Source organism: Cokeromyces recurvatus (assembly GCF_025118155.1).
Source record: "Cokeromyces recurvatus strain NRRL 2243 chromosome Unknown BX663scaffold_17, whole genome shotgun sequence".
Classification (NCBI taxonomy): domain Eukaryota; kingdom Fungi; phylum Mucoromycota; class Mucoromycetes; order Mucorales; family Mucoraceae; genus Cokeromyces; species Cokeromyces recurvatus.
Window position 1 is genome coordinate 41196 of NW_026251403.1, and position 27277 is coordinate 68472.

The following is a 27277-nucleotide window of genomic DNA, read 5'->3' on the forward strand; positions in this document are numbered from 1 at the left end:
AATTGTCGTTCCTCTTTAATCTTTTAGCAACAGTATCATCAATACATTTTATTATTTTATTTCTTGACCTGATCCGAGTAGTCATGACAGGCCAATCAAAGTTCAGACCTTAATTTTTTATTTATTTATTTATTTATTTTTCAATTACGAAAAATGTCTATTTCATTTAATTAGGTGCTATTTATATGCAGCTTGTAAAGATATTTCTTCATTATGTTTTATCAAGCACTCTATTGGTATCGGGTAAAATAAAATAAAATGAAAAAGATGACATAAAAGAAGGTGTATAATAACTTTAAACAATAGTTTTAGCAGATATTTCATCCACACTTTACCCTTATATCTACACCAACCTTAATAACTGGCCTTGCGTTCGATTACTCAATGCAACAGGAACAATAGGATGTCATTGTAAATTTAATAAATGGCTAAATAAAACATGTTCTAATATCATTGCTTTCTTTTCTCTGCTCCTTTCCCTCCCCCCTCCCCCCTTTTTTTTTAGCTCTAAGCAAAAAAAGCGGCATATTATACCAAACTAATACTCAACAAGACATTTCCGATTTTGTTACAGCTAATCCATCAAATGATCATGTGCTTGTCATGCCATTCTCTTTGTTAACAAAAGCCAATCTCGATTTATTAGCAACTACAAATAAAGTTACAGGATTAATCATTCTTTTATTGTCAAATGACCAGCCAAGATCCTCGCCTGATTCATCATGTCCTAATTGTCAATTTGGTCTTTACGCCAATGACACTGTTCAATATGAATGGAATCCTGAAGCACAAAATCTCATTGAACAAAATTTTGATTTCCCTATTTTTGCCATAAGGCCTGAAGATGATGTATCGCAAGAAGTATATGATTATATAACAGAGGTATAAAATGTGCATTCCTTACAAGAAAAAAAAAAAAAAAAAAAAAAAAAAAAAAAAAAAAAAAAAAAAAAGAGGTAAAGGAAGAAGAGATTCAAGCTAATCGCGTATATAGAGTCTTTCGTATAATATAAAAAGACACTATAAAGATTATCCTTTAAAGGCAATGGATTTTGATTTGTTTATGTGGGCTGCTGTCAATTCAGAAACTTGTCTTCGAAGAAAGTGGTGTCAAGTAGTAGGTGGTTTATCTGTGTTTTCTTCTCCTTCATTAGACATTCAACATGATGATGATAAACCAATTATTGTAGTTTCTGCTGGTATCGATAGTCGATCTCTATTCCATGATTTAACAATAGGTGTATCAAATGATATTTCTGGATTAGTTACTGTTCTAGCTATTGCAGAAGCTTTAAGCAGAGTAAATATATATATACTACATTCTATAGATAACATATATACAATACTATTCTCTTTTGTTTGTTCATTAGGCACCAAAGCCGATAGATAGCTTATCAAAGCATGTTTTATATACATTATTTACAGCTGAATCATGGGGGTTTGCAGGCTCACAACGATTTGTTAAAGATATATCATCACCATTTACATGTACAAATGCCACTAGAGCCGTTCAATGCCCTTATACGAATGCACCCTGTACATTCCCCTGTGTCCGTAATCTGTATTTTACTAGAATTAATTTCGAAAAGATAGACTCTTACTTTGAATTCCAATCTGTATCCGGCATAAATAACAATAACAATACCTTTATTCATGTGGATCACCTTCTACATAATCAACCTTTAATATCTGCCCTTCTAAAAGATAGTAAACATCTTAAATTAGCTTCAGAAGATGGTATTGACCGTAAACTTCCACCCAGTAGTGCCATGAGCTTTTTACAAAAGAAAAGAGACATAAAAGCAGTTGTTATTAGTGATTACCAAAAGATTCTCGGAAGGTAATAAGGAAATAAAATAATATATATATGTATATATAATATATATAAAAGATGAGTAGTATGCTTAAAAAACAACTTTATTTTAAAACTCTATTTAGTTATTATAATAGTGATATGGATAGTGTTCTGGATTTATCATTCACCACAAATTATATCTGTAATTTAGTTAATTCAACTGCAAATACTATCTATAGACTAGCATCTAATTCGACAGTAGAAGCAGAAATTTCAGCGAATTGTACCTTAATTTCATCTTTGCTTGATTGTTTAACTTATAATTTTTCGTGTCCGTTGATGAAAGAGTATTTTAATGGTATAAACAACAAGTTATATACATATATAAACACACTCAAAAAAGGGGGAATGACTCATTTATTAGTTCTATTCTACATTCTTAGTCACTGCCGTTGAGAGAATTTCACATTATTCATCTGTATACTCATTTACAAATCCTCAACCTGATCTATTGCAAAGATTTGCATTTAATTTCCTTGCAGGTGTAACAGGAAAATCATCATCAAGTTCAGCACATTGTTATAGCATACAAGATTGTAAAAGTGGAGAATATTGCATCAAACAAAAATGTACAGCTTCATTTACAACCTATCATGAAGCATATGGTACAGGATTACAATATGATGAATCTACCAACAAAGTGAAAGTGATTGACCCAACAAAAGGAACTTGGACAGAAAGCACGTAAGTGGAATTTATATTAAAAGAGAATATAGATATAGATATAGATATAGATGTATATATATATATGTGTGTGTGTATATATGTTATTACTGATCATATTAAAACCACTGTGTTCTGTATTAAAAATATAGTTGGAATGATCCATCAGTACGTATATTTTCTGTCATCTCTAAAACGCATCAAGTTGTTGAATTGATGGTGGGTCTAATATGGACTATAACAAGCATTATTATTGTCTTTATCACAAAAAAGTACCTGAAAAAGACTTTGAAATATGATTAACAGGGCATGCATCATTTTCTTTGTTACCTTTTATTATATACATATCATAGTCCCCAAAAGCCACTATTCCTATCTACAATATAATACATTAAAGATAAAAAAAAACTACTCAGATGCATAATATATTTATCTAGAATGAGTTTATTTCTTGACATAACCAGACTGGTTATTGTGTTACATAACATAAATAAATAGGCGGTACTACTATTATATGAAATACACTAAAAAGGTATAATTTTTTCTTTCTTTATTTATTTGACATTTTTACTACTAGTATTTGACGTACGGTCTATCGACACTTTAAGTGCCAGTGGCTGTTTAACAGTATCTGTAGACGATGGTGATTGGGTATATACTTTTAGTTTACGTCTACGAATACTGTTATTATTAATTTGTGGTATTTGTGGTAATTCCACAGGAATAATGCTATTATTATTATTATTGTTATTATTGTTGTTTTTAGAGTTGGATAAAGAGGAATTGTTACTGGTGGCTAATGGATTTTTGCTGTTAGAAGATGAGTTATTATTGTGACTATGAGAGGAGGAGGAGGAGGAAGGAATGGTGATGGTAGAATCATTGTTGCTATTGTCATTAGTATCAGTAATATTATTTTTGGTATTCTTATCGCCTATAGAAAATCTTGCTTTGATTTGCTCTTGTGCTTCTTTACTGGGTGGTTCAACAGGAATAATTTCATTCATGTTGGATTTACGCTTTTTAGTTGTATGTCTATTTGCAATAGTTTCAGCACAAATAGGGAGTGATAGTCTTGGTGGTAAGGATGGTTTGTCTAATTTAGCTAATGGATCTTCTTTTTTAGCACTCTCTTCTTCTTTTTCTAATTCTTCAATATATCTTTTTCGGATTTCACGTTCACGAGATATGGCTCTTTTATTACTTTCTAGACTTTTTGCAACCCAATCTGTTGTTACAATTGTTCTTCTCCTTACTTCTTCATTGTCTGATGCAATATTATCAGAAAGCGCTAAAAAAAACACACACATACACACATTTAATCAATTTATATATACATATAGATTAAAGAAGAAAAAAGAAAAGAATGTCCTTACAGCTTTCATGTCCAAACAAGGCTTTTACTCTTCCGGGCTCCATAGATGATTTACGTCTTTTATTTCCAATTAATTTCTGGGGAGCAATAGTGACCTTATATTCTTCTTCAGGCACTTTCTTATTTTTTTCCTGGCAATGTGTTACCCATAGTAAATTAACTATATGTTTGCCTTTAGTCTTTGCTTTGTTAAATGTAGTAGGTGAACCGTTTTTGAAAACTAAATGAGTAATAGTATCTAAAATGAAGTCAATCAAAAGCGTACATATATAAGAATTAAACAGCTTCATGTACCTGTATAACTTTTACGAACCTATACATTATAGTAATTATTAACATTAAACATAAAGAAGAAAGAAAAAAAAATAATAATAAGATAAATTTGTAATTGAAATTACCATTGCGCCCAAGTCTTGTAAAATCTTTTCACAACATTCTGAAACATTAGTATCATCATCAGTCCTACCAGGAGAAAAAAAAATAATAATGCTGTTGTTATTTTATTTTTTCTTTTACTGAAGTATTAAAGAAAGAAAGAAAAAATAATTACCAAACATCTACAAAAGCAATGACACCATTTAAGACTCCCTTTTTTATATTAGGATCTAAACTTTTTCGTTTAAATTCTGGTTGAGCCTTTCTTGCTTGTGGTAATTTTTGTGGAAAGTTTTGTTGTTGTTGTTGTTGTTTTGGTTGCATTTTAGATCTCATTGTAGACTGAGATGTTAAAGGATCAAATCTCTTTACATAATTTTTAATAGCCGTTTGCTTTAAAGGTCTATCCCTTGATATCTTAGAGCTTGATGATAAAGGCATGCTTTATATATATTTATATATATATATAAAAGTGAAGATAAATAGGAGTGTTAGAATATATATAAAGATGTATATATAAACTTTTATAGTAAATATAAAGCTATTATATATATAATAATACGCTATAAGGAAAGAAAAGAAAAAAAAGAAAAGAGTTGACTTGTAAAAAAAAAAAATTGTTTAATATTAATGGATCTGGGATGTGACGTCTAATGGAGATTTAAATATATGCAACAATTGAGACAAATAAAATGTAAATGATGAGCAGCAGTATTGATGATTTCCAAAAAAGGAGAAAAGTCTATAATTCACGATTCTTTTCTTATAAGCTATTATTTAAATAAAACATGATTGTTTAGCGTACTTTGATATGATGGTTAGTTCGACACATCTATAATGCTAAAAGTACCTTAAAAACCATTACTATTGGTAATAAGTTTATTGTTATCCTTTGATAAAAAAATAGCAGTGCTTATTATCGTCATTTTATTTCTAAGAAATTGTATGTATCCATCATTTTTATAGATGCATACACATTGAAAGAGCTAAACTCTATATAAAGTTAAGGCTAAAATAGCTCGAGTGTTAATCTTCCTATTTTACCTATCGTTGTATACAAATGCCCAAACATAAAGTGTCATGGTTATGTACTACTTGATCCGATCTTTAATATTAACTGGTTTGTACTCGTTTTCATCATTTAAAATAATAATAATAGGTAGATTTGGTTTTATACATGCATATAATTGATCGCGTTTTACAAGGTACTGATCTACTACTCATAAAATGACTACTCCTTGGATACCTCCCCTTCCAACCGCCCAATATACACATACATAAAGGGATAAACTCATATGAATAGGAATATTTTATACAATTGTTATTTTTATTTAGCACAAAAAAAAACAAATTTACGAGCACACAATTTAAAGCTTTTGCTCAGTAAGACCATCCTTGAAGAAAGTGAAGTAGGGGGTGATACCATCTTCACGGTAGTTCAACAAAGCAACCATACCATCAGGGTTCATGGATTCACCAACATAGAATTCATAATCCTTGAAGTTAGCCAAGATCTTCTTGACAAGAGTAGTGGCGTTCTTTTCGAAAATGGGAACACGGTCGGGGTTGGTTTCGGTCAATTTAGTCTTAAGAGCCTTCATGTAACCCTTAATGTAGGTCATGTAGGACTTCTTATCGAAACTGGTGGGGGAGAGACGGAAAGAATAGACAACGTTGTTGACAGTTTCACTGACGGTATCAACATCTTCATCACCTCCTTCAGCAGAAGGGTTAGCACCGATATCAATATCACCATCAGAGATAGTGATCATCTTACAGTCAACTTCGAAAGCGACATCATCAATTTCCTTGATGGGCTGTTAATTAATTAAAAAAAAAATAAAGAAAAAAAAAATTAGATTCGAATGTAATGCTTAAAATATGACCTTATACATACATAAGCATCAGAGAACAATTCGTCGTCTATTTTATATTAAATTTATTAGTTATCCTATATTTAGATGATGGATGAATGATGATGATTATTTACCAGAGATAATATCACGGTACAAGAGCATTTTAAGTGATGGATGGAAGAAAAGGGACGTACAAAGGATTCAAAAAGATTTAGTAGTATTATTTACTTTTTCTCGAACATTGCTACTATCTTATAATTTAAAGGTCCGAATAATTTCTTTTTCTTTTACTTTGTTTTTTTTTTTTTTTTTTTTAAAAAAAAGAATTCGTTGGTAACATTTCATACTATAACCACGCAAAGAGTGATAATATGTCGTATTAATATACATAGAATATACTATCCATAGTAAACGTAAAGGGTAAGATAGTAGAACATTGTATATAATATTTAAATTTATTACAAGTAAAATTAAAATAAAATGGAACCAAATGTCAGATAGTGAGAATTAAAATAATAATATACTATAAATAAACTTGCCTAGTTTGAAATAAAAAATAAACCGCTAAGAAGCTCAGTAAGAGTAGTGGAATTATTGTATGACAATTAAAAAAAAAAAAAAAAAAAAAAAAAAAAAAAAAAAAAAAAAAAGAGATACATTTTTATTATTATTATTCATTTCTTTTTTCTTTCTCCAAAAAATATAAATATTTATAAAAAAAATGACTAAAATATTAGTCGGTCTACTGGCTCTTTGTGGCTTAAGTCAGGCTTTATATCTTCCAGGTGTTGCACCTAATGATTACAACAGAGGAGATGATGTGCCTTTATTCGTTAATTCATTATCACCCATGTCTAGCCAGCAAAAGTCAGTCTTATCATACGACTTTTACGATGAAAGATTCCATTTCTGTACACCTGAAGGTGGTGCTAAAAAGCAAGCTGAATCTTTAGGCTCTGTTCTATTTGGTGATCGTATTTTTACATCAGCTTTCAAGGTAACATATAACATTGGCTTTGTTCTTGTGTTCATAAGTATTTATGTATCTATCTATCTATCTATTAGCTTTCTTTATTAAACGAAGAAAATGACAAGTTATTGTGTACATCAACCATTATTCCAAAGAAAGATGCTGATTTTATTAATGAATGCATCAGGGACGATTATGCATTAAACTGGGTTGTTGATGGTCTTCCTGCTGCTCATCTCAGCAACGATGAACGTACAAATGAAGAGTATTATAGTATTGGTTTCGCACTTGGTTCGAATAGAAATGGACAGACAGAGTTAAATAACCATTATGACATTACAATTAATTATCATCATCGTGAAGACGGTAAATATCGTGTTGTAGGCGTACTAGTCACTCCAGTTAGTAGAGCTCAGAGAGTCAATGAAAAGAATGTTGTTGTGGCTACAGGTGGACCCCTCATTTTAAAGGGCGAGGAACAAGTTGTATATTCTTATAGTGTTAACTGGCAGGTAAGTTAATATAATAAATAAATAAATAAATGGAAAAGAGAAATTAACAATATCATCAGCCATCTGATACTCCTTGGGCTACACGTTGGGATAATTATTTACATGTCATGGATCCTTCTATTCATTGGTTTTCTCTTGTTAACTCAATCGTCATTGTTCTCTTCTTGACCGGCATGGTAGCTATGATCTTGATTCGTACTCTTCATAGGGATATTTCACGTTATAATGCTGTAGATATTCAAGAAGATGTTCAAGAGGATTATGGTTGGAAATTAGTTCATGGTGATGTCTTCCGTCCTCCTCAACGTCCTATGCTTTTGTCTATCTTGGTTGGTAGTGGCGCTCAAATTGTCGTTATGACTGGTTTAACTTTAGGTAAAATAAGAGTAAAAATGGTAGCCATATAAATGAATACTAATGATATGAATACACAGTCTTTGCTGTTCTCGGTTTCTTATCACCTTCGAATCGTGGAGCATTAGGTACGGTAATGATTATCTTCTTTATGGTCTTTAGTTGTATTTCAGGTTATGTATCAGCACGTATTTATAAGATGAATGGGGGTGAAAATTGGAAAGCAAATATTATTTTGACTGCTTCACTTGTTCCTGGTTGTATTATGAGCTTTTTATTTGCGATGAATTTCTTTTTGATTAATTCCCATTCTTCTGGTGCAGTTCCATTTTGGACCATGTTCACTTTACTAGGTCTTTGGGCTATCATTTCTTTCCCCTTAAGTGTAGCTGGTTCATATTTTGGTTTCCGTCAACCACGCATCGAACATCCTGTTCGAACAAATCAGATTCCTCGTCAAATTCCAGACCAACCACTTTACTTGCGCAGTCTTCCTTCTATCTTAATGGGTGGTATCTTGCCCTTTGGCGCTATCTTTATTGAACTCTACTTTATAATGAATTCTATTTGGTTCCACCGTGTCTATTATGGTATTGGCTTCCTTTTCTTAGTCTTTATTGTCCTTATCTTGACTTGCTCTGAAGTCACTATTTTAATGTGCTATTTCCATCTTTGTGGTGAAGATTATCATTGGTCATGGCGCTCTTTCTTGACATCCGGGGCAGCTGGTGTTTATGTCTTTATGTATTCTATCCTTTACTACTTTACAAAACTTGATATTCAATCATTTACAAGTACTGTCCTTTATCTTGGATACTCATCTGTCATAAGTATCTTGTTAACTGTCTTTACTGGTTCTGTTGGATACCTTTCTTGTTTGTACTTTTTGCAAAAGATTTTTGCTAGTATTAAAGTAGACTAAATAAATAAATATATGTATATGTATATGCAATGTCTATTTCAATTTTTATTATATAATAGAGAGGAAGAAAGAAAAAAAAAAAAAAAAAAAAAAGAAGGGGGATATATTATGTAATATTATAGACTACCCGAATCAACTGTTATATGATAGTATCTAATACGAAAATAAAAATAAAAATAAAAATCCCTAAAAAATTAAATTGCTTTAGAAATATATACATGTATACATATATGAGCAGGTATCAACCACACGACCTGTAATTACATAAAATGTGTATTTACAATATGCAGTCGTTTTACTTTTTCTGCAGCTTATTGTATTCCAGTCATATATATTTATATATATAAAGACAAAATCTGATATTTCTCTCTCTCTCTCTCTCTTTCTGCTGATGTGCAAGTAACAATGATCATTTAGTAGTACATAAAAGAATCCTTTTAATTTGGAAAAAAAAATGACCCTAAATTAGAATAATAGGTAAAGATAGAGATGGAAAAAAAAAAGGTAATAAAGATCAGGAATTAGATAATAATTTTCAGATCCTGAAAACCGAACTAAACCTTATGGTTCCTTACCTAGAATAGAAATTAACAAAAAAATCTGGGGGGAGAGGAAGAGAGAGAGAGAGAGACGAAGGGTACAGTATGGTTCTACAGGCATTCAAATGTGTCTTAAAAAAAAATTACCCCGCATTTATTTATTTTTTTTAAAAAATAATAATTAAAAAAAAAAATTCTTCTATAGAACGTTTTAACTAGGTATTTGTTTGATTTGTTCATATTATTTATGTACATTTAGAGTTTATTAAAAAAGATGAACTATAATTTGATCTTGTTGGATTTTTTCGTTATTTATCATATACCAGTAATAATAAACAACAAATAATAGTTAGGTCAAATAGAAATGATCACTGCTACTACTATTTTGTTGACATTGATGTTCAAACGTGTCAGAATTATATGAAGCTACATACATATATATTAAGGGTATTAGTTTGATGATGATTATACAAAAATTCATCCTTTTATTACCTTTATCTCCAGTAACAGGAGGTGACATATAATACGGTGTAAAAATCATAGGATGAATATTATTTGGCTGTGTTACTGTTGATAAAGGAAACGATCTTTCTCTCATAGGTAGTGGTAGTAATGAAGAATTAGTTTGATGTTGGATGTTAAGGTTGTATGAATTAGTAGAAGTAGAAGTAGTAGTAGTAGTAGCTGTAGTATTCGTAGTATTCGTAGTAGATGGCATAAACATCAGGTTGTCATTTGATGCTTCACTTGACGAGGTATAAGGAGTTGATACTGCGATATCTAAGTATGCAATAGAAGAAGGTTGGGTATTATCATGGTATGAATTTATAGTTGTTTGATTCGAAAAAGACTGCTGCCAAGGTGTCTCAAGTAACGAAGTAGTAATAGGAATAGGTATCATAGTATCAGAAGCAGCAAGATTAGATTGCCTGGAAGAAGACTTTGTAGTAGTAGTCTTTTGTTTTACTGGAGTTATTCGCTGTTTTTGCGTTTTCTTCTTTTTTTTATGAATAGTATTTTGATCAGTATCACGCGTAAATTTTTCAGGGGTAGATGATGAAAACGATGGTTGTTCTTCTGAACCCGCTTTTCTTTTAAGAGATGATATCTTATTTGTTTTCGATACAAAAGAAGTAGATGATGATTCAATTTCTTGACCTAATTGCTCTTTTAAATGGTTAGATGCAGCTTGAGCTTGTCTTTTGAGTTTTTCGTTTTCTAAGCGTAATTTTTGAATCTCTGAAGTATATTTTGATTCTCGTTTCATACTTGAAGATACTATTAAAACATGTAAATAAAAGTATTGCTCCTACGATATATATCTATATACATGTATATGTATATGCATATGTATATATATATATATGTATATATATATTACCAAATTCAAGTGACTTTGCAACAATCATAGTTTTACTAGGTCGACGCACTGTTTGAAGGGAGGGAAGTGCATGTGCAAGTTGCTGAAACTTAACATTGAGCAATTCTCGGCGTTGACGCTCTAAAGCATTATGAGCATTTCTTCTATCATTATTTGCTGATACATCACTTTGTGTTTCATTAGTTAAAGAAAACTTTATTTTGTTTACACTCACCTTTCGTCCAATGTCAAATTAGCCGAAAGCGTCATATCTAATATTTATTGTAAATCATCAGCCAAAAAAAAAAAAAAAAAAAAAAAAAGGGATCATGTTTTTTTTCTTTTTTTTTACCAAAAAATATATTACTCGGATTTCGTAATGATTGACCATTCGTATTGATCCTAAATTTTTCGGAAGGCATATAAACCAATAGTAGAAAAGAGATAAAAAAAAATAGAAAAGAGAGAGAGAGGGAGAAAGGCTGGAGTGGATGTCTATTTCCTTTTTATATTATTTTCCTTTGGGGATAATGAAGACTCAAAAAAAGCTAGTGCGATACACACTGTATAAATAATTATTTTAGGGGGAGTTGGGGGGGGAGAAGGAACGAGATATCAATTTACATCTATTTACTGTAGTACAGCCATTCTATTTTCAATAAATTGATCAGCAAAGATATCATTGTATTATTCAAAATTAAACAACTTATTTGAAATGCTTTCTATTTGGCGTCTCTCTCTCTCTCTTTTTTTTTCTTTCTTTCTTTCTTTCTTTCTCTATAGTCTCATATATTAACGTAATATGAATGTTTATTTTTTATTATTATTATTGTTATTATTATGTAAATGTACAAGGGTACTTACTGTTACATATGCACATTAGAACACCATAGAAGTATCACAAATGCTTACTTTAAGTTGTAATGTACAATTACTATTATAAACTGTATTTTAGTATGGGCATGTGTATGTTATGAATTATTACATTAAAGAATGCAACATTTACATTTTCGCACATATACTGATATCTAAGAGTATGACTAATAAAAAAAAATATGTATAAATGTTCATTTGAAATATATGCATTCAAGTCTCATTGCATGTTTAAGTGTCTATATATAGATTTTATATGGTAACTTAATATTAAAATAAACGTTATTATAATGGTAAAAAAAAAACCCCTTTTTATTTTCAAAGGATATTTTAGCTAAGCCTAAAAGACTAGTTTTTATTTTTAATATTGTTATTATTTTACTTTATTTTTTTTTCTTGAAGCCTGGGTAAAATTCCTTGGTGGTGTAGATATTCGAATGGTGCCTTAAAATATTGATTTAAATTCTATCACAAAACTACAGAAACGGAAAGATTTATCCCTTTAGTTAAAACATTGTAGAATTTATTAGCTTTGTTTGCTTTTCGTAATAAATATAATGTATAAATATAAGACACTTTTGTGTAGTTGATCGAGGAAGACCTTTTTTTTTCTTTCTTGGGACAAGAGACTTTAAAAAACATTTTAACTATACGATCAAATAGAGTTAAGCTGATATAATAAGATTTAATATCTACCTGTGATATTTCTTGCATTCCATATTAATATAGTAAACTAGGCAAGCATCTAAAGCATAAGTGATAGTAGTTATAATTTCTTTATTCTTAATCAAAGTATTATATATATATATATTAGTTATGTTAAACTTACAAGTATTAAATTACCTCAAATATTACCAAAAATAAGAACATATTTAAGGCAAGAAGATAAGAGTTTTACAAAAGTGTTTGAATTTTAACTCCAATTTAGGTGTGTTTTTATCTTATATCAACAATCCTTAGTGCTTGTTACTACTACCTTAACAGTATGTGATTTGTATATGTAAGTATTTTTTTTTCTTCTTGCTATTTACATTAGTCTTTTAAATCATATTGCTGCAATAGTTGATTTGATCGAGCTTGGTTTTCTGGAATCTTCTAAATAGACCAAGAACAATGTATGACCTACTAGAGGAGTTTTTTTTTTTTTTTTTTTTTTTTTTTTTTTTTTTTTATTATTATTATTATTATTATTAACGTATAATATAAAGCCGATTCTTGTTGAAGTATAAAAGTTAAATATGTTATATATCAAATTAATCATTTGTGTCAGAATAAACCAAATTAGCTCAATGTATAATCGTGCAAAGAAAAGAAAAGAAAGATAGTAGGTTACACATAATGAGTAGAGATGCCTCTTTTTACGAGGTCAATGCTAGTGGCATAAGAATAAACTTAGCTTGTTTTATTTTATTTTATTTTATTTTTTTTTTTTTGGGTTAATACATATTTATTCATATCAAAATAGCAAACTACTAATATACCTGCCTCTCTCTTTATATATGTCAAAGAGGCTTCATCTAATTAAGTAGCATGAGTTAAATACAATTGAGGTTATAAAAATTAAAGTATTCTTAAATATCTCCTTATTTAAATCACTCTACTTGTCAATAATGAAGAAGGTCAATTTGGAAATGAAAGTTTGATTTTTTTTTAAGCCCATTTAAAATACTGTTAATAATAAGGATAATAAAAGCCTGCATGAATCAATTCCATTGTTCCTAGTTATGGAGTATTAGCAATAATACAGCTTGAAAAATAATATAGATGATACTATTTATATTGATTTCTGTAAAAAGAAAAAAAAAAGGAGAAAGGGAAAGTATATATCTATTATATATATACTTCTTTATTACTGCCTGCTGTGTTTTTGTACGATCGATCTTTAACCAATTTTGATGAAAATATGCGTTTTTTTTTTTTTTTTTTTTTTTTTTTTTTTTTTTTTTTTTTTATTTATTTAATTAATGGTGATACATTGTACTCAAATAAATATAAATAGAGGAACAGACAGTAAAAATTAAACCTTTTGTTTACTTTTGTCGCATATATAAAATGTGTTATATTGTAAAAAGTTTAACTTGATAAGAAATATGCAATAAAATTTTATTATTAAGTATTTAGACCGTACACTAATTACATATACATACGTGTGTATGTGTGTGTAGCCTATTTAATAGACAGAAAGAGCAACATAGTTTTATTTTTTTATTTTTTTTTTTTTTTTTTATTGTCAGGGTGATAAAAGCTCTCTTTTCTTAATTTACTGACAGATCTGTATACGTTGTGTAACCCATGCATTTACCTATGGTCGTACAATATAGCTTAATTTTGTTTCTATAATAATACACAATGCCTTTATTTATAGTCAAAAAAAAAAAAAAAAAAAAAAAAGTTGAAGTGTGCAGATAAAGAACAAATTTTTATTCTGTAATTTCCACGGCAAAGCCCCCAAAACCCAGATTTCTTCCAACCATTTCTCTCTCCCAAAACTGTAACATGTATTGGTCTACATGACCTATATCTAATTGCATATCATCATTTTCATTGTCATCTTCATTTACAATATACTCGTTTGATTGAATTTGACTGGCAGATGATGGTGACATGGGTCGAGATGATGGCACTTCACTCAATTGTCGATGAGGCGTCGCTGTACTTGTACTGGTTTGATCATCAAATTCTTTTTCATCCATATTCATCTCCTTCCGTGCCTCAATAGCTGCTGCTGCATCGCTCTCGTCTTCTGCTTCTAGTAATGCCTGTTCATAATCAATAAACTTATTTGCGTTATTATCAGTTTGGGCACCAACAACCTCTGGAAGGTTTTTCCACCATTCATTTTTACTAAAGTAGTCATTAGTGAAATCACCTTCCTGAATAACAATATTATCTAGCATTCTTCATACAATATTAGTTAGTTAAATTATTCATTCATCTAGTTATATCTTAACTTATTTACCTCTTTTGATTTGCTTTTTTAAAAATATTTTCTTCAATAGTAAACTCTGTAACAAATCGATAAATATGCACATCACGGGTTTGTCCAATACGATGAGCTCTATCTTGGCATTGTTTATCCTGAAAAAATAAAATAAAATAAATAAAGAATGAGGGGGGAGGGGAGGGGAGGGCAGAAGATAGTTGGGTGAATGTAAGACGTTATCATTTTAATATGTATACATATATATATATATATATATATGTGTGTGTGTATGTGTGTGTATGTATGCATATATACATATATATATACATGTAGTTTACTTACCATAGATGGGTTCCAGTCCGAATCATAAAAAATAACTGTATCTGCACCCGTTAGATTAATACCTAAACCACCACTTCGAGATGACAAAATAAAACACAGGATACGCTTATCATTATTGAAACATTCTGTTAAAACTTGACGCTGTTCTACTTTGGTTGCTCCATCAAGCCTTAGATAGCGATACCCATGCATATTTAAAAAGGTCTCTAAAATGTCCAAAACTTTTGTCATTTGTGTAAAGATAAGTGCACGATGGCCTCCTGCTGCCAAGCTTCGTAATAACGTATCTAGCTTTTGAAGTTTACCACAATCATATTGTAAAAGTCGTTTATCAGGGAAAGCAATTGAGAGTCGAGATTTGATAGGATGAAGAATATCATTTTCAACATTTGTTGCTGTCTGTAATTGTACCTGTACGTCAGCTGGTAAATGTTCTAAAGAAAATACTCTTCTTTTGTCTTGAGCAATTACGATTTTGGGTGTTACAAATGCAACTTGCTCAATAAGATATGAGTTGTTTTCAATTCTCTCTTTATAGCTCTGTACAGCATTATAAAGAGATTCACAATTTTGTAAATAGAAGCGTGGATTATGAGAAAAAATGTAATCATCCCTGGTAGAGGGTCTAATCAAGTCAATTAAACTCGCATCATAAATGGGTCTTTTAGCACATCGATAGTGGTTTACATAATTGATCATTTGCCATCGGCTAACGGTATCAAGATGCATCTGCATCTCTCGATACTTTGCGTATTTCTTAAGGTCATGATAGTCTCTTGAAGTCACTCCACGTGATTCAGCAATCATAATCCGTTTTTGATATTTGGCTATTACGCTCATAATTTCTTTTGTTGCTTCGAGTCGAAGAGTGTCCTGAGCTACAGATGCACTTATCACACGATTATTACTTGTATCTGTAAGAATTAAATTCAAAAATTCAAAATTAATTTTTGTATGAGCTTCGAGTTGATCATTTTTAGTCCAGACTAATCGTCGTCGTATTAACTTCTCCAAGGACTGACCCAGATATTGCACTTGATCATCCATCGCAAAGCTAGTTAAGATCGGTCGCTCTTCAAATAAATCTGGATGATTGCATACTTTACGAAGCTGCATTAAACAGTTGATGATACTTAGGAAATGACCACTGGCTAAAGTTTCCTTAGTCTTGGCACGACTCATAAAATCATCATATAGAAACCGTTGTCTCTTTGATAAACGACAATACACTATATGCTCATGCTTTTCAGGCATTTGTTTTTCAACATCAGCTTTAATACGACGCAATAAATAGGGTCGAAGGACGGTATGAAGCTTTTGAATGGCAACTCGTGATTCCTCATCCATTCCTTGTTGCTGATGATTTTCAATCATACGATCAACAGGATGCGCAAACCATTCTTGAAATTCCTTCAGGTTAGCAAAACCAATAGGCATACTTTGAGAAACAGTATTAGGCATCAAAAAGTACAGCAATGACCAAAGCTCAATGAGATTATTCTGTAATGGCGTACCTGTGAGTAATAAACGATGCTTAGAGTTAAAATTTAAAAGAATCTGCCATCGCTGTGAGCGAAAGTTCTTGATATGATGCGCTTCATCAAGGATAAGATAATGCCATGCCTTACGACGAAACGCATTTTGGTCCTGTAAAACGAGTTGATAAGATGTAATACAGACATGGAATGCATTGTCTTTAGACCATCCTGATCGCTTCTCTTTACGTTCTTTAGGAGATCCATAATAGGTCATAATTTTAAACCCTGGAAGCCATTTTTTAAATTCCATTTCCCAATTTAAAATGACACTAGTAGGAACAACAACTAGATGAGGGCCCCATACACCTTTTTCACAAGCCAAGTAAGCTAATAGTGCAATTGTCTGAATTGTTTTGCCAAGACCCATTTCATCAGCAAGGATACCGTTTAATCCATTATTGTATAGGCTAGCAAGCCAGTCAAGTCCCACATGCTGGTATTCACGTAATTTACCACGTATCAAGAACGGGACTGGTGTACGTACTTTAGTAGTATCAAGTGTATTTCCTGTAGGTTGAATATTTGAATCCATATCTTTATCGATCATTGCTGAGACATCATTAGTAATGAAAGACCTATTTTCGTCGTTGTCGTCGTCATTGTCGTCATCATCATCATTTTGGTTTCTATATTTTAGTATTTCCTCTTCTTTATTCATTGATAATAATAAACTATCTACAGTGGGAGTAGATTCAGGTGATGAAGATCTTTGGCTTGCATTCATATTCTCATCATCATCTACCTTGTAATTATACTTTTGTAATAACTCCTCTACCGTTAAATTAGCTTCATCGTGGAGAATATTTAACTCTACATTATCATCCTCACTTTCACCATCATCCTCAATCGGTATATCTTCATTGTCAGAAACTATCGAAAATTCTTCATCACTATTTTGCATAGATTGTATATCATCATTTTCTTCTAACTGAGTCGTATCAGAATCATTTGCTTCACGTAAGGATCTATATTTTTCCATCAATTCCTCTATAGACAAATGTTGATCCTCTTCTAAATCTTTCAATTCCTCTTCATCATCTCTACTTTCTTCGTCCTCTTCAATAATATGATCTTGTAGATCTTCATCCTCATTTATCTCCCATACCTTATCGTCCTCTTCAATGCATTGATGCGCCCTTAACTCTTCTTGTCTAGCGCCCAACATTTGCTCTGAATGTTCTAAAATCATTTCCAGATGACGACGACCTTCTTCTGCTTGTTCTCCCTTCAAAATTTCCTTTAAGCGAGCTTCACATATACGTTCTATTAATTTCCATTTCCTTTTCACTTGTTGAGATGTCCATTTAGCTAACCGAATCATCCTCTTTGTTTCTTCACGACGTATACGTTCATCATGATTACGAATATTATCCCAATATCTGTCAATAGCCTTTGCACATTTTCGAGCTGCATTTCGTTTATAACGTTGCACAGCTTGAAACTGTTTGGATGCAGTTGAGATGTTATTTAACAAATTAGTATGATGCAAGGACTTTGAATGATGATGATGATGATGTGGTCTTTGATTAGCGATAGTTTGTAAATGAGTTGAAAATCCGCCGCGTTTTTCAAGTGCATAAAGACGTTTGCGAATAATTCGTTCCTTTTTGATATAATGTTCGCGCATTTCAGGTGTCCAATCCTCAGCGCCTTCATCAGCAGCATAAAATGAATCAAGATAATCGTTCAAGGTGGCAAACTGTCGATTTTGACGTCGTAAACCTGTGCCGGTATGAATGGTATTAAATAACTGTTGTTGTGTTATCTCATTGGGTATATTATAAACCGATTCATAAATAATTGCTTGAAGTAAATTTATAATGGAAGAATCGTGCAAAGATGATTCCTGAGACTTTATATGCTGCCACATGTCATAATCTTGAACATACTTGAATAATAAAATAAAAAGAGAGTAGTAGTATTTAGCAACGTATATGAAGATTCTTTATCTATCTATCTATCTAACTTACCTTATTATAACGAACATCATTAATAAAAGCTTTTGGATTATAATCAAGCATGTTCTGAAATAATTCAAGATGGTATAATTCCTTTACTGAAGCATCATGGCGTTGACACACTTCTTGCATGCAAATCAGCTTTTTACCCATTTCTTGATTTCTGAGTCTTTGAATAGGTGTTTTTGGTTCCGGTAGCAATTCATTTTTGAGATTCGTGGTTGTTTTTCTTCGTAGTGTCTCCTTCTTTGTTTTTTTTTGTTGTGTTTGATTTGAATCAGAACTTGACGCTCTTTTCCTAGCTTGTCTACTCCCTTCAATGATATTATGTCTACTGAGATCACCATCGGTATCAAATAAGGACTTGACCTTTTTGTTTTTCACTTTTTCTTCAATCTGTCTGGCCCGTTTTGTTAATCTAGCTTGTTTCAACTTTGCGTTTTCATCATTCTTATTTTTTGACAAGGTGTCTAAAATTTAAAAATAAGAAACATGTTTTATTTTAATCATTTTACTTACCAAAATCAGCCATTGAGACTTATCAGGGATAAAGGATGAAAAACAAAAACAAAAAAAAAAAAAAAAAAAGGTCTTGTATTATCTTTCTTAGTCCTTTTTTTTTTTTTTTTTGTTTTTGGTATATTCGTTTAAAACTACGCTGCTATTAAAGCTTTTACGTTACAAAAAAAAAAAAAAAAAAAAAAAAAAAAAAAAAAAGAAAAGAAAAAGAATGAAATAAAGGAGAAAATATAAAGAACAAAAAGTGTAGGTATGATGCACTTGGTGTTAAAGGAAAAAAAAAAGGTTAGGTTTTTAATAGTGAAAGAGGTAAATAAAAAAAATAAATCAAGGAAGGATGGTTAGAGTGATGTATGCGACTGAAAGCTTCTTCTTTAATTTTAAAATATGCAGGTCAGGTAATCTGATACTACTGTATTATGCATGCGATTGTGTTGTCTCTTTCATAGACTTTAATAGATGTTTGACAAAAGAATAATTGTCTATTAGGGAAGCAGTAGTAAGTAAATAAAGTTATGAACTGCTTATTTCCTCCATAGACATTCCTATATATTTTTGTATACAATTCAACCTATCCACTAAAAGAAAGTTAGCAGTTCTTTTTTTTTTAATAAGAGTATTTTATATGATGCCAAGCTGTGATTACCTCCCAAACTATATCATATGACGATTTATTTTACACCATAAATGCCTTTAAGCGATATATTATCAAAGTTATAGCTTTAACAGATACAATAGGAATACCATTCATATGCTTGAACTTGACATAAAAAAAAAAAAAAAAGTAATGTTTTAATTATCCGAGTAGTCATGTAATACCTATCTTTGTTAATGAAGCACTGCTTAATACAAAAATGAGATAACAGGTCCTGTCGCCTTACATTTGGAAAAAAAAGACTATATTAGGTTTTACTATGCTTAAAACTATGAATAAATAATTCTTTTCCTATTCCTTTCTTAATATAGCTTCTTGTCTCATTCACCATGTACCTATTTTATTAAACGCGTTGTTTGTCAGTATACATGCCTTTTTATTGCTGTCATCAGAACTCTCCTCTTCTATCTCTCTAATAATAGTGTCAACGTTTTTGTTTTATATTTGCTAACTTTCTCCTCCTCTTCCTCTCCCCCCCCCTCCCGACACACACACTTCCTTCATCTTTGAATCTTAAAGAGACTTGTTTAAAGTAATCTCAATAATGCTTTTTGGGATATTCTTTGTGTTTATTATTATTTATTTATTTATTTATTTACTAAAAATTGATAAAGTCTGGAGTGAAATCAACCTCAAAATTAGCAAGATGGAGCCAGTCCGCTTGAGGTGAAGAAGGAATATCAGCAGAGAAATCATCCAGAAATGAAGAAGAAGAGGGATTATTATCTGAAAATAATAAGGAAGGAGTGTCATCATGAGAACTATTCAAGTCCACAGAAAATTCATTGACCCAGGAAGGGTCCTCTTCAGCTAAAGATTGGTTATTGTTGTCATTATCAAGTAGTGGTTCTTGTACTGCAGAAAGAGAATCAAGTGTCATCATAAATCCATCTTTACTATTATCTAAAAGATCATCAGAAAATAAATTAATAAAATCGAATTGTTCTTGAATTGTAGATTCCTCTGATTCATTCCTCGATTGAAGAATGTCCCTCTCTTGATATAAAGAATGGCCATCATCTGTCTCTTGCTGTTGCTTCACTTCTTCAATTTGTTTATTTATTTCAGATGTACATGTAGTGTCAAGTAAAGGACTTGTATCACATCTTGGACAACAATAACTTTCTTCATTTGTAACGTCACCAGAACATTTTGAATGAAGCCAGGTATGACATTGTGTGCATTCGATCATCGTTCCTTTGTTCTCAGTAGGATAAGAACAAATACAACGAATAATCGTCTTTGATGCTGTTTCATTATATTTTTGATATTTACATTTTTCTTTATGATAGGTGAGACCATTTCTAGTTTTATAGACTTTATGGCAGGGCTCACATACATATCTTTTATTAAGCGTAGTTTCATAAGCTGTCTTCACTCTCTTCATCCTTGCTTGTTCATCTTGTCGGTTCTGGGGTCTTTTACGACTCAGATTAGGGAGTGGTGGCTTTTTAGGTGATGCATGAGGAGAAGATAAGGGCTCATGTGGATCAATTCGACGACTAAGCAACTTTAATTCTTGTGAGGACATGTGTGTATGAGTAGGAGGAGCTGATATAGCTGAAATCGTTTTACCTCCCATCGTAGGTCTCTCTGTTGTAGCCTCAGTTTTGTCATTATATTTATTGGTTGTAAATGTCTGTCGGACAACTTTAATTGCTTTATTCATTGGTGGATGGACAGTTGTCGTCGTAGGCTGATCATAAGGAGAAGCAATAAAGACATGACCATTCCAATTTTCTTTTGTTGTTACAAGTCCTTTAGGATCAGGTTGAATTGTTTTAAATCTACGAATAGGTTTTTCAACTAGACTTGTTGATGTCTGTAATTCAGTTTTATTATCTATGGGCAAAAACAGTTTTGAAGTTCTTTATTTAGAGGAGGAGAAGAAAACCAAATAAAAAAAAAGAGAGTTATTAAAAGAGGAATTGATAATGTATGTAAGATAACTAGAATGGCATTTACTTTTGTATATTTCTATTATTTCCTTTTGTTCTCATTCTTATTCTTTCTTTTCTTTATTCATGAAAAAATAAAGAAAGAAAGAAAGAAAGAAAGAAAAAAAAAAAGAGGAAGGTCTTCAAAGAAGAATTCCCTTTTAAATTTTTTTTTTAAAAAAAAAAAAAAAAAAAAAAAAAATAGTCGTTTTGTTGACTGCTAACAAAAGACTAATATGTAACTTGGTCCTTGTTAAAGAAATACGTGTATATAAAAAGAAAAAGAGGTCGTTTAGATACATACATAAATGATTTATCATGTAACTAAAATATTATATTGCTATCAAACACAACAAATAGACTTAAAACATATACAATCATATTATATAATACATTGTTTATAAATAAAGTGATATCTATGACATGTTGATATCTGATCAAATATATTTATCGATAAAGTTGCATTACATACATACATGCATGCGTATCATTTATGAACAAACTCTGTTGATAAATTTGAAAAATTATAATATATACACATATGCATATACATAAACATTTGTATATGACTCCAATGAGCACAAGATGTTTTTTTTAAATACATCATATCTGCTCGGGTGGGATCGATTAATTGAATATATGAACGAAATAACCTCTTTAGGAGCAATAAGGGGGAAAAAAAAAAGGAGGAGAGTAAATGGGTCAAAGTAAAGAATCATACTAATTGTAAGAGAGGAAATGTGAACTAATATAAGAGTTGTTGACCAGGTGAGGGCGTAAAGGGGAGGGAAGCAATTGGCTTATTATGTTGAAGCTGGTCAAGTTTTTGGAGGACCATTGTATTTTCCAAAGGGATGATAGTTTGTACAGAGCGAGGCTTCTTACTGGGAAGTTGATTTTAAAAGGAAGGAGAGGGGAAGAAGTTAGCTCTAGATCCAGGCACCTTGCAATCGATGGTGCATTTGTAAGCATATTATGGTATGTTGCCTGGTAAGACACACTGGGATGTATGCGTAGAACAATTAAATGGAGTAACCAGTTCGGAAGCCAACGCAATGTATCGGCTGCGTTCAATAAATGACATTGGTAATCATAGGATTGAATATATATTGATATAGTAGACTTGCAAAGAGGAAAAAGTGTACATTTGTTTGTGGGGAGGCAGTTTTATACTTATTTGAATTATCTTATAAAAATTGTCATTGGAAATGTCTAAATATTTATAATTTAATCATTGGTTAATAATGGAGTAATGATAAGAAAGTTGAGTGTAGCAAAAAAAAAAAAAAAAAAAAAAAAAAAAAAAAAAAAAAAAAGGGAGAGGCGGTATTTTTAGCATAGTAGATACAACATTCATTGATTAAGCTAGTAAGACATATTATTTAGAGATAAAGGTATGCAAAACTTATTAGTGTTTATTAATTATTTATGATGGAGTATAAAGTAGTAAGAATCTAAATACCCGAAATACAAGACAGTAAATCAAAAGAATAGATTAAGAAAAGAACTAAACAAGTATATAGAATAGTCTTTAACAAGAAACTATACCTATCAAGCTATAATGAAGAGTCCTCTTATTTAGATTGATTTATAAAGTATATATGCATATTTATTATATTTATATCAAATTACTCTGATTATGTAATAATTTAATATAATATATAAAAGATTATTAATTTATCTATTAGTTTACTATAAAAGATAAATTTTGCTTGTTTTGTGTAATATTTTCTCGTTTTATATACATTATACAAATTTTTCTTTCGAAACAATTAAACCATGCATGTATAGTAAAGTTAATATATTTATAAGAAAAGCAAGAAAGTAAAGTAAAGTAAAGTATGTGTGTGTGTATGTATGTGAGAGAAAAAGAAAGAGATAGAGAGAACTACTATATGAATATGTATGAGGAAAAAGTATATAAATATATATACTTATATATATAAATATATACATGTATACATTTCTTTTTTTTTTTTCTTTTTTTTTTTTTTACTTAAAAGGGAGAGAAGGGGAACTACAATATTATTAAAAGATATAAAATCGATCTGTGTTATAAACAATTCCATCAGAACGTACAAATAAAAGAGGAATTTGATACATAATTGGCGATGATTGACTTTCATCTTCTACTTTAATCTTTGTTTTACTGTTTAACATGTCTTGTATGTCAGGCACTAAACAAGAAATAAATTCACGCGACTTGTAATCTGTATGTGATGACTTGATGTCACCAAACCAAACGGAGATATCACGCGTAAATCCTTGACCATGAAGCATTAATTGTGTTATACCTGATACTTCTTGATTTGTTTGTATTGTTGAGATAATTGGGAATGGTGTGATAGGACTTCGGGTGGTTGTGACAGAAAAGGGAGAGTTGAGATCTGAGATCATAGGCGGTGGTGTCCAAAATTTATATTGAACATAATCAGTGCCTACGATTGTCCATACTGCTGCATCTGAGACATCCTCTGTCCAACAGGAACCATTGAAGGTATATGAATCTGCACCTGTTAAGCTACTTCGACGATCTGACGACATACGACGACCCGCGCCCATTTCTTTCCCATTATTATTATTATTGTCGATCGTTAATGAATTCACTCGACGTCGACCTTTCAATAAGGTACTAGTAGATTTACCAGTTACATCACACGAAACACGTCGTTTGCGAATCATTTTACCTCCACCTTCGTGGTTGTCTACGACCATCTCCTGTGGCCAGAGTGCGTCCATGGTTGGAGGAGGAGGTGGATTTGGTCGTGGTACAATCACCCTGCGTTCTGATGTTGTCCTATGCATACCAACTACATTATCTAAACAGGCCAAGTAGGTTGCAGATTGAGTTGCCTGTGGCAAGGTCCATTCAGTAGGTGAATTGAAGAGAGGATTTGATTGAGATTTATTATGATGAGCTATGGATGGATCATGAACAATTTGAAAGGCGACCTTGTGAAGTTGAGAGACAGGGTCACCTAATGCTTCATCACCACATTCACCTCCTGTTTCCACTGATAGATCATCAAGTCGATTACCACCTACAACCCAGCTACCTTTGTCTACACGACGAATGACCATGACTGGGCTGACTAAGCCAGTTGTTACGCATTGTAAAACTATAGGTTGATTATAATGAAGTGCAATCGGTTGTTGTTGTTGTTGTGACTTTGTATATTGTATGGCAATAGCAGGGGGAGCAGGGAATTGAGGATCATCAGGATGATGAACTAAAGGTGGTTGAATTGAATCTGGTGATCGTGTTGTATCAACAATCCAAACAATAAATGGATCCCACGAGTTTGTTCTTGCTACAAAACAAGTAGATGCATCATTTTCAGTGCTAGAGACACCTAAATATTTGGTTGAGACTGTTTGTGATCTTATTCGATTAAACAGTGCTACTGCTGACCCATGATGAATACAAACTATAAATGAAGTCCAAGTTAAACACGGTATATATAAATAGATATATATATATATATATAATTATGTATATAAAAATATATATATATATATATATAAAGAGAGAGAGAAGAAAAAGAAAAAGAAGCAAAAACACACTATATAGATGTATACACTTACGTTCCATATTTTTTACACTTTGTCTCTTCTTTGAAGGTTTACTGATCACTTTTATACTTTTAGAAGGTAGTGTACCAAGTAAAGAACCGTTACCTAACGTAATTTTGACCAAGACCTCTACTCGTTTCCTCTTCTCATCTGCATCATTGATATGTAAATTCCTCGATACACAATTTCCAGTTATATTGTTCATTTTTGTAGAATCATTCAAGAGGGTTGATAAGGTAGAATCCATGAGTGTATTATTATGTTGACGCCATTCAATTACACTATTTTGACTTGTCTTTTCACCAGTGATATGAACTACAATATTTGGAGGCTTTGAAGTTGTAAACCAGGATGCTCCTGAAAGGATTGTATAAGGTGGTGGACATAAAAACCTATCGTACTTCTGATTAGTATCTTTATAATAATAATAATTATACAATAGAAGTCTAAATGTCTAACCTTTTTTCAGTTCCATAACTTTTTTGTGCTACTCTGCTCGTTAGAATCGTTATTTTACGTTCACCTTCGAAATGAGTAAGATAGGTTTGAATTAATGGCTTTATGATGGCTATATCATTAGCACCCTGAAGCATTAAACTATTTCGTTGTTGGTTATCCATATCTTCATCTTCTTCTTCTGGAATTGAAGGGTAATAAGTTGGTGGAGAAGGAGTTGTATGAGGAGGTGAACTAGTGTTAGTATTAGCTGATGAGGAAGATAATTTTCTTTTATCATTTGGTGGTAGTTTAAAGTACCAATTTGATGTCTTTGTATCATTGCTTATGATAGAAGGAGTGATAGTTGCAGTAGTAGTAGCAGCAGCAGCAGCAGTAGCAGCAGTAGCGACCGTAGTTGACATTGTGACTAATTGATTTGGATTTATTTGTTCAGTATTATTATTCATCATAAAATTATGAATGATATCATCAGAAAATAAATGATGATGATATCGTTGTTGTTGTTGCTGTTGTTGCTGTTGATTTGATGCATCAAACATGATATCGTCTTCTTGATTTAATGCATCAAGAAAACCTGGAGAAAAGAAAGCAGGTGTAGTAGGTGATGCAGTTGAATGATGGTGAAAATCATGTAATACCTGTGTATCTAACCGAAGAGACATAGCACGACGATGCGGAATAATATCAATCTGAGAAGGCCTTGTAGATGAACTTGAAGAAGAAGACCATGACGATGGAAGTGAAGTACCAAAAATATCACGATTTTGATCGAAGGAATGAAAATTCATTTCTCCAACTGTCACTGAATGACGACGACTTGATGGCAGTTGTGTAAAAATAGTATCAATCACTGGCTGTTGTTGTGTTTGTTGTTGCTTTGGGGAAGAAACAACAAAATCTGACCAAGATCTTATGTCTGTTTGTTGATCGTCTTTAGGTATTAGTTGATCCATTAAATATTATATATAAAGGAAAAAAAAAGAAGTAAAAAATATTATTTATTTTTTTCAAATAATAATAATAAAAAAAAAAATGTTTTATTTGAAGAAGAAAGATTGCTATTGCATGACCACCCACAATTTTTAATGTTTTTTAGACCAATCAGATTAAATTTTCATATGAAACGAACTATTTGCTTTGAAGCAAGTTACACGACTCATTAGAATGTGGGGGCGTAAATCTACTCTTTTTCTTCAGTACGCACACATGACCGATACTAGTCTCTATTTTATACAAGATATTGTTGTCAGTTATAAATGCATCTATATTCATATACGTATATGCATATTTCTTTTTTTTTCTTCATTTTTCATTATAGTTCAACTTCAATACAAGCCTATTTTAACAAGTTAAGAAATAAAAAATAAAAAAAAAAAAAAATAAATAAAAAACGTGCCCAATTAATCATTATTGTTTTACTTATGGAGAGTGAACCATTCAAGATTTTTTTTAACCTTTTTAGGAAACAACGTTACTTCCTTTTGTTTTTAAATTTTATGGTCTTCCTAATTTAATTGGCAGCCTTCGTTCATTAAGACAGAATTTACAGCCCTTTGCAAGCATATAAATATAAATATATATACATATATATTTTTTTATGTAATAACAGGAATATACAAAGATAATTACTAGATTTTTTTTTCTTATAAATTTATAAATTATTGGTAAAACAATAAGCTTTTATGCAACTGTCTTAAAAAATGAAAAATTTTCCAAAGT

At 31.1% G+C, this 27277-nt stretch overlaps 8 protein-coding genes across 8 annotated transcripts; 2 read left to right on the forward strand and 6 right to left on the reverse strand.

Moving 5' to 3' along the window:
* Positions 1–160: 160 nt before the first annotated feature.
* On the forward strand, positions 161–3016 carry BX663DRAFT_513294 (Nicastrin-domain-containing protein). Its single transcript, XM_051528123.1, has 8 exons — positions 161–243; positions 307–411; positions 506–882; positions 995–1300; positions 1371–1840; positions 1939–2153; positions 2239–2539; positions 2671–3016. The coding sequence occupies exons 1-8, from the start codon at positions 186–188 to the stop codon at positions 2819–2821; spliced, it is 1983 nt and encodes a 660-aa protein (XP_051381549.1). The 5' UTR covers positions 161–185; the 3' UTR covers positions 2822–3016.
* Positions 2965–4353, reverse strand: BX663DRAFT_97534 (uncharacterized protein). Its single transcript, XM_051532370.1, has 3 exons — positions 4292–4353; positions 3895–4206; positions 2965–3809 (listed from the first exon to the last, which is right to left on the reverse strand). The coding sequence occupies exons 2-3, from the start codon at positions 4181–4183 to the stop codon at positions 3073–3075; spliced, it is 1026 nt and encodes a 341-aa protein (XP_051381550.1). The 5' UTR covers positions 4184–4206; positions 4292–4353; the 3' UTR covers positions 2965–3072.
* A 1282-nt stretch (positions 4354–5635) lies between these two features.
* On the reverse strand, positions 5636–6286 carry BX663DRAFT_531698 (translationally controlled tumor protein; the record flags this gene model as incomplete). The annotated part of the gene is made up of 3 exons (XM_051530399.1): positions 5636–6085; positions 6166–6191; positions 6259–6286. The coding sequence occupies 3 exons, from the start codon at positions 6284–6286 to the stop codon at positions 5636–5638; spliced, it is 504 nt and encodes a 167-aa protein (XP_051381551.1).
* A 688-nt stretch (positions 6287–6974) lies between these two features.
* On the forward strand, positions 6975–8882 carry BX663DRAFT_531699 (uncharacterized protein; the record flags this gene model as incomplete). The annotated part of the gene is made up of 4 exons (XM_051530400.1): positions 6975–7121; positions 7190–7606; positions 7666–7981; positions 8041–8882. 4 exons carry the CDS (start codon positions 6975–6977, stop codon positions 8880–8882), a joined length of 1722 nt encoding a protein of 573 aa, XP_051381552.1.
* A 742-nt stretch (positions 8883–9624) lies between these two features.
* BX663DRAFT_562058 (uncharacterized protein) lies at positions 9625–11546 on the reverse strand. The gene is made up of 4 exons (XM_051531954.1): positions 11134–11546; positions 11017–11053; positions 10803–10969; positions 9625–10699 (listed from the first exon to the last, which is right to left on the reverse strand). Exons 1-4 carry the CDS (start codon positions 11201–11203, stop codon positions 9771–9773), a joined length of 1203 nt encoding a protein of 400 aa, XP_051381553.1. The 5' UTR covers positions 11204–11546; the 3' UTR covers positions 9625–9770.
* A 2475-nt stretch (positions 11547–14021) lies between these two features.
* BX663DRAFT_513320 (SNF2 family N-terminal domain-containing protein) lies at positions 14022–18969 on the reverse strand. The gene is made up of 5 exons (XM_051528124.1): positions 18935–18969; positions 18428–18885; positions 14920–18345; positions 14614–14732; positions 14022–14552 (listed from the first exon to the last, which is right to left on the reverse strand). The coding sequence occupies exons 1-5, from the start codon at positions 18945–18947 to the stop codon at positions 14075–14077; spliced, it is 4494 nt and encodes a 1497-aa protein (XP_051381554.1). The 5' UTR covers positions 18948–18969; the 3' UTR covers positions 14022–14074.
* A 1178-nt stretch (positions 18970–20147) lies between these two features.
* On the reverse strand, positions 20148–21657 carry BX663DRAFT_513321 (uncharacterized protein). The gene has a single exon (XM_051528125.1). The coding sequence runs from the start codon at positions 21256–21258 to the stop codon at positions 20188–20190; it is 1071 nt and encodes a 356-aa protein (XP_051381555.1). The 5' UTR covers positions 21259–21657; the 3' UTR covers positions 20148–20187.
* Positions 21658–23497: 1840 nt separating this feature from the next.
* BX663DRAFT_513323 (uncharacterized protein) lies at positions 23498–25994 on the reverse strand. The gene is made up of 3 exons (XM_051528126.1): positions 25559–25994; positions 25112–25491; positions 23498–24954 (listed from the first exon to the last, which is right to left on the reverse strand). The coding sequence occupies exons 1-3, from the start codon at positions 25957–25959 to the stop codon at positions 23555–23557; spliced, it is 2181 nt and encodes a 726-aa protein (XP_051381556.1). The 5' UTR covers positions 25960–25994; the 3' UTR covers positions 23498–23554.
* Positions 25995–27277: the final 1283 nt, after the last annotated feature.

Bases quoted from the DNA above. Each gene is read 5' to 3' on its own strand.
- BX663DRAFT_97534 (XM_051532370.1), bottom strand. From the start codon at position 4,183: ATGAAGCTGTTTAATTCTTATATATGTACGCTTTTGATTGACTTCATT. The intron at 3,810-3,894 runs GTAAGGACATTC...TGTTTTTTTTAG, and splicing joins CTTGTTTGGACATGAAAGCT to CGCTTTCTGATAATATTGCA.
- BX663DRAFT_513320 (XM_051528124.1), bottom strand. The intron at 14,733-14,919 runs GTAAGTAAACTA...TTATTTTTTCAG, and splicing joins CGGACTGGAACCCATCTATG to GATAAACAATGCCAAGATAG. The intron at 14,553-14,613 runs GTAAATAAGTTA...TATTGTATGAAG, and splicing joins AAAAAAGCAAATCAAAAGAG to AATGCTAGATAATATTGTTA.
- BX663DRAFT_513323 (XM_051528126.1), bottom strand. From the start codon at position 25,959: ATGTCAACTACGGTCGCTACTGCTGCTACTGCTGCTGCTGCTGCTACT. The intron at 25,492-25,558 runs GTTAGACATTTA...GAAGTACGATAG, and splicing joins AGTTATGGAACTGAAAAAAG to GTTTTTATGTCCACCACCTT. The intron at 24,955-25,111 runs GTAAGTGTATAC...CTTCATTTATAG, and splicing joins AAGTGTAAAAAATATGGAAC to TTTGTATTCATCATGGGTCA.
- BX663DRAFT_513294 (XM_051528123.1), top strand. From the start codon at position 186: ATGCAGCTTGTAAAGATATTTCTTCATTATGTTTTATCAAGCACTCTA. The intron at 1,301-1,370 runs GTAAATATATAT...TTTGTTCATTAG, and splicing joins TTGCAGAAGCTTTAAGCAGA to GCACCAAAGCCGATAGATAG. The intron at 2,540-2,670 runs GTAAGTGGAATT...TTAAAAATATAG, and splicing joins GGAACTTGGACAGAAAGCAC to TTGGAATGATCCATCAGTAC.
- BX663DRAFT_513321 (XM_051528125.1), bottom strand. From the start codon at position 21,258: ATGAATAAAGCAATTAAAGTTGTCCGACAGACATTTACAACCAATAAA.
- BX663DRAFT_562058 (XM_051531954.1), bottom strand. From the start codon at position 11,203: ATGCCTTCCGAAAAATTTAGGATCAATACGAATGGTCAATCATTACGA. The intron at 11,054-11,133 runs GTAAAAAAAAAG...AATAAATATTAG, and splicing joins TCCGAGTAATATATTTTTTG to ATATGACGCTTTCGGCTAAT. The intron at 10,970-11,016 runs GTGAGTGTAAAC...TGAAACACAAAG, and splicing joins AATTTGACATTGGACGAAAG to TGATGTATCAGCAAATAATG.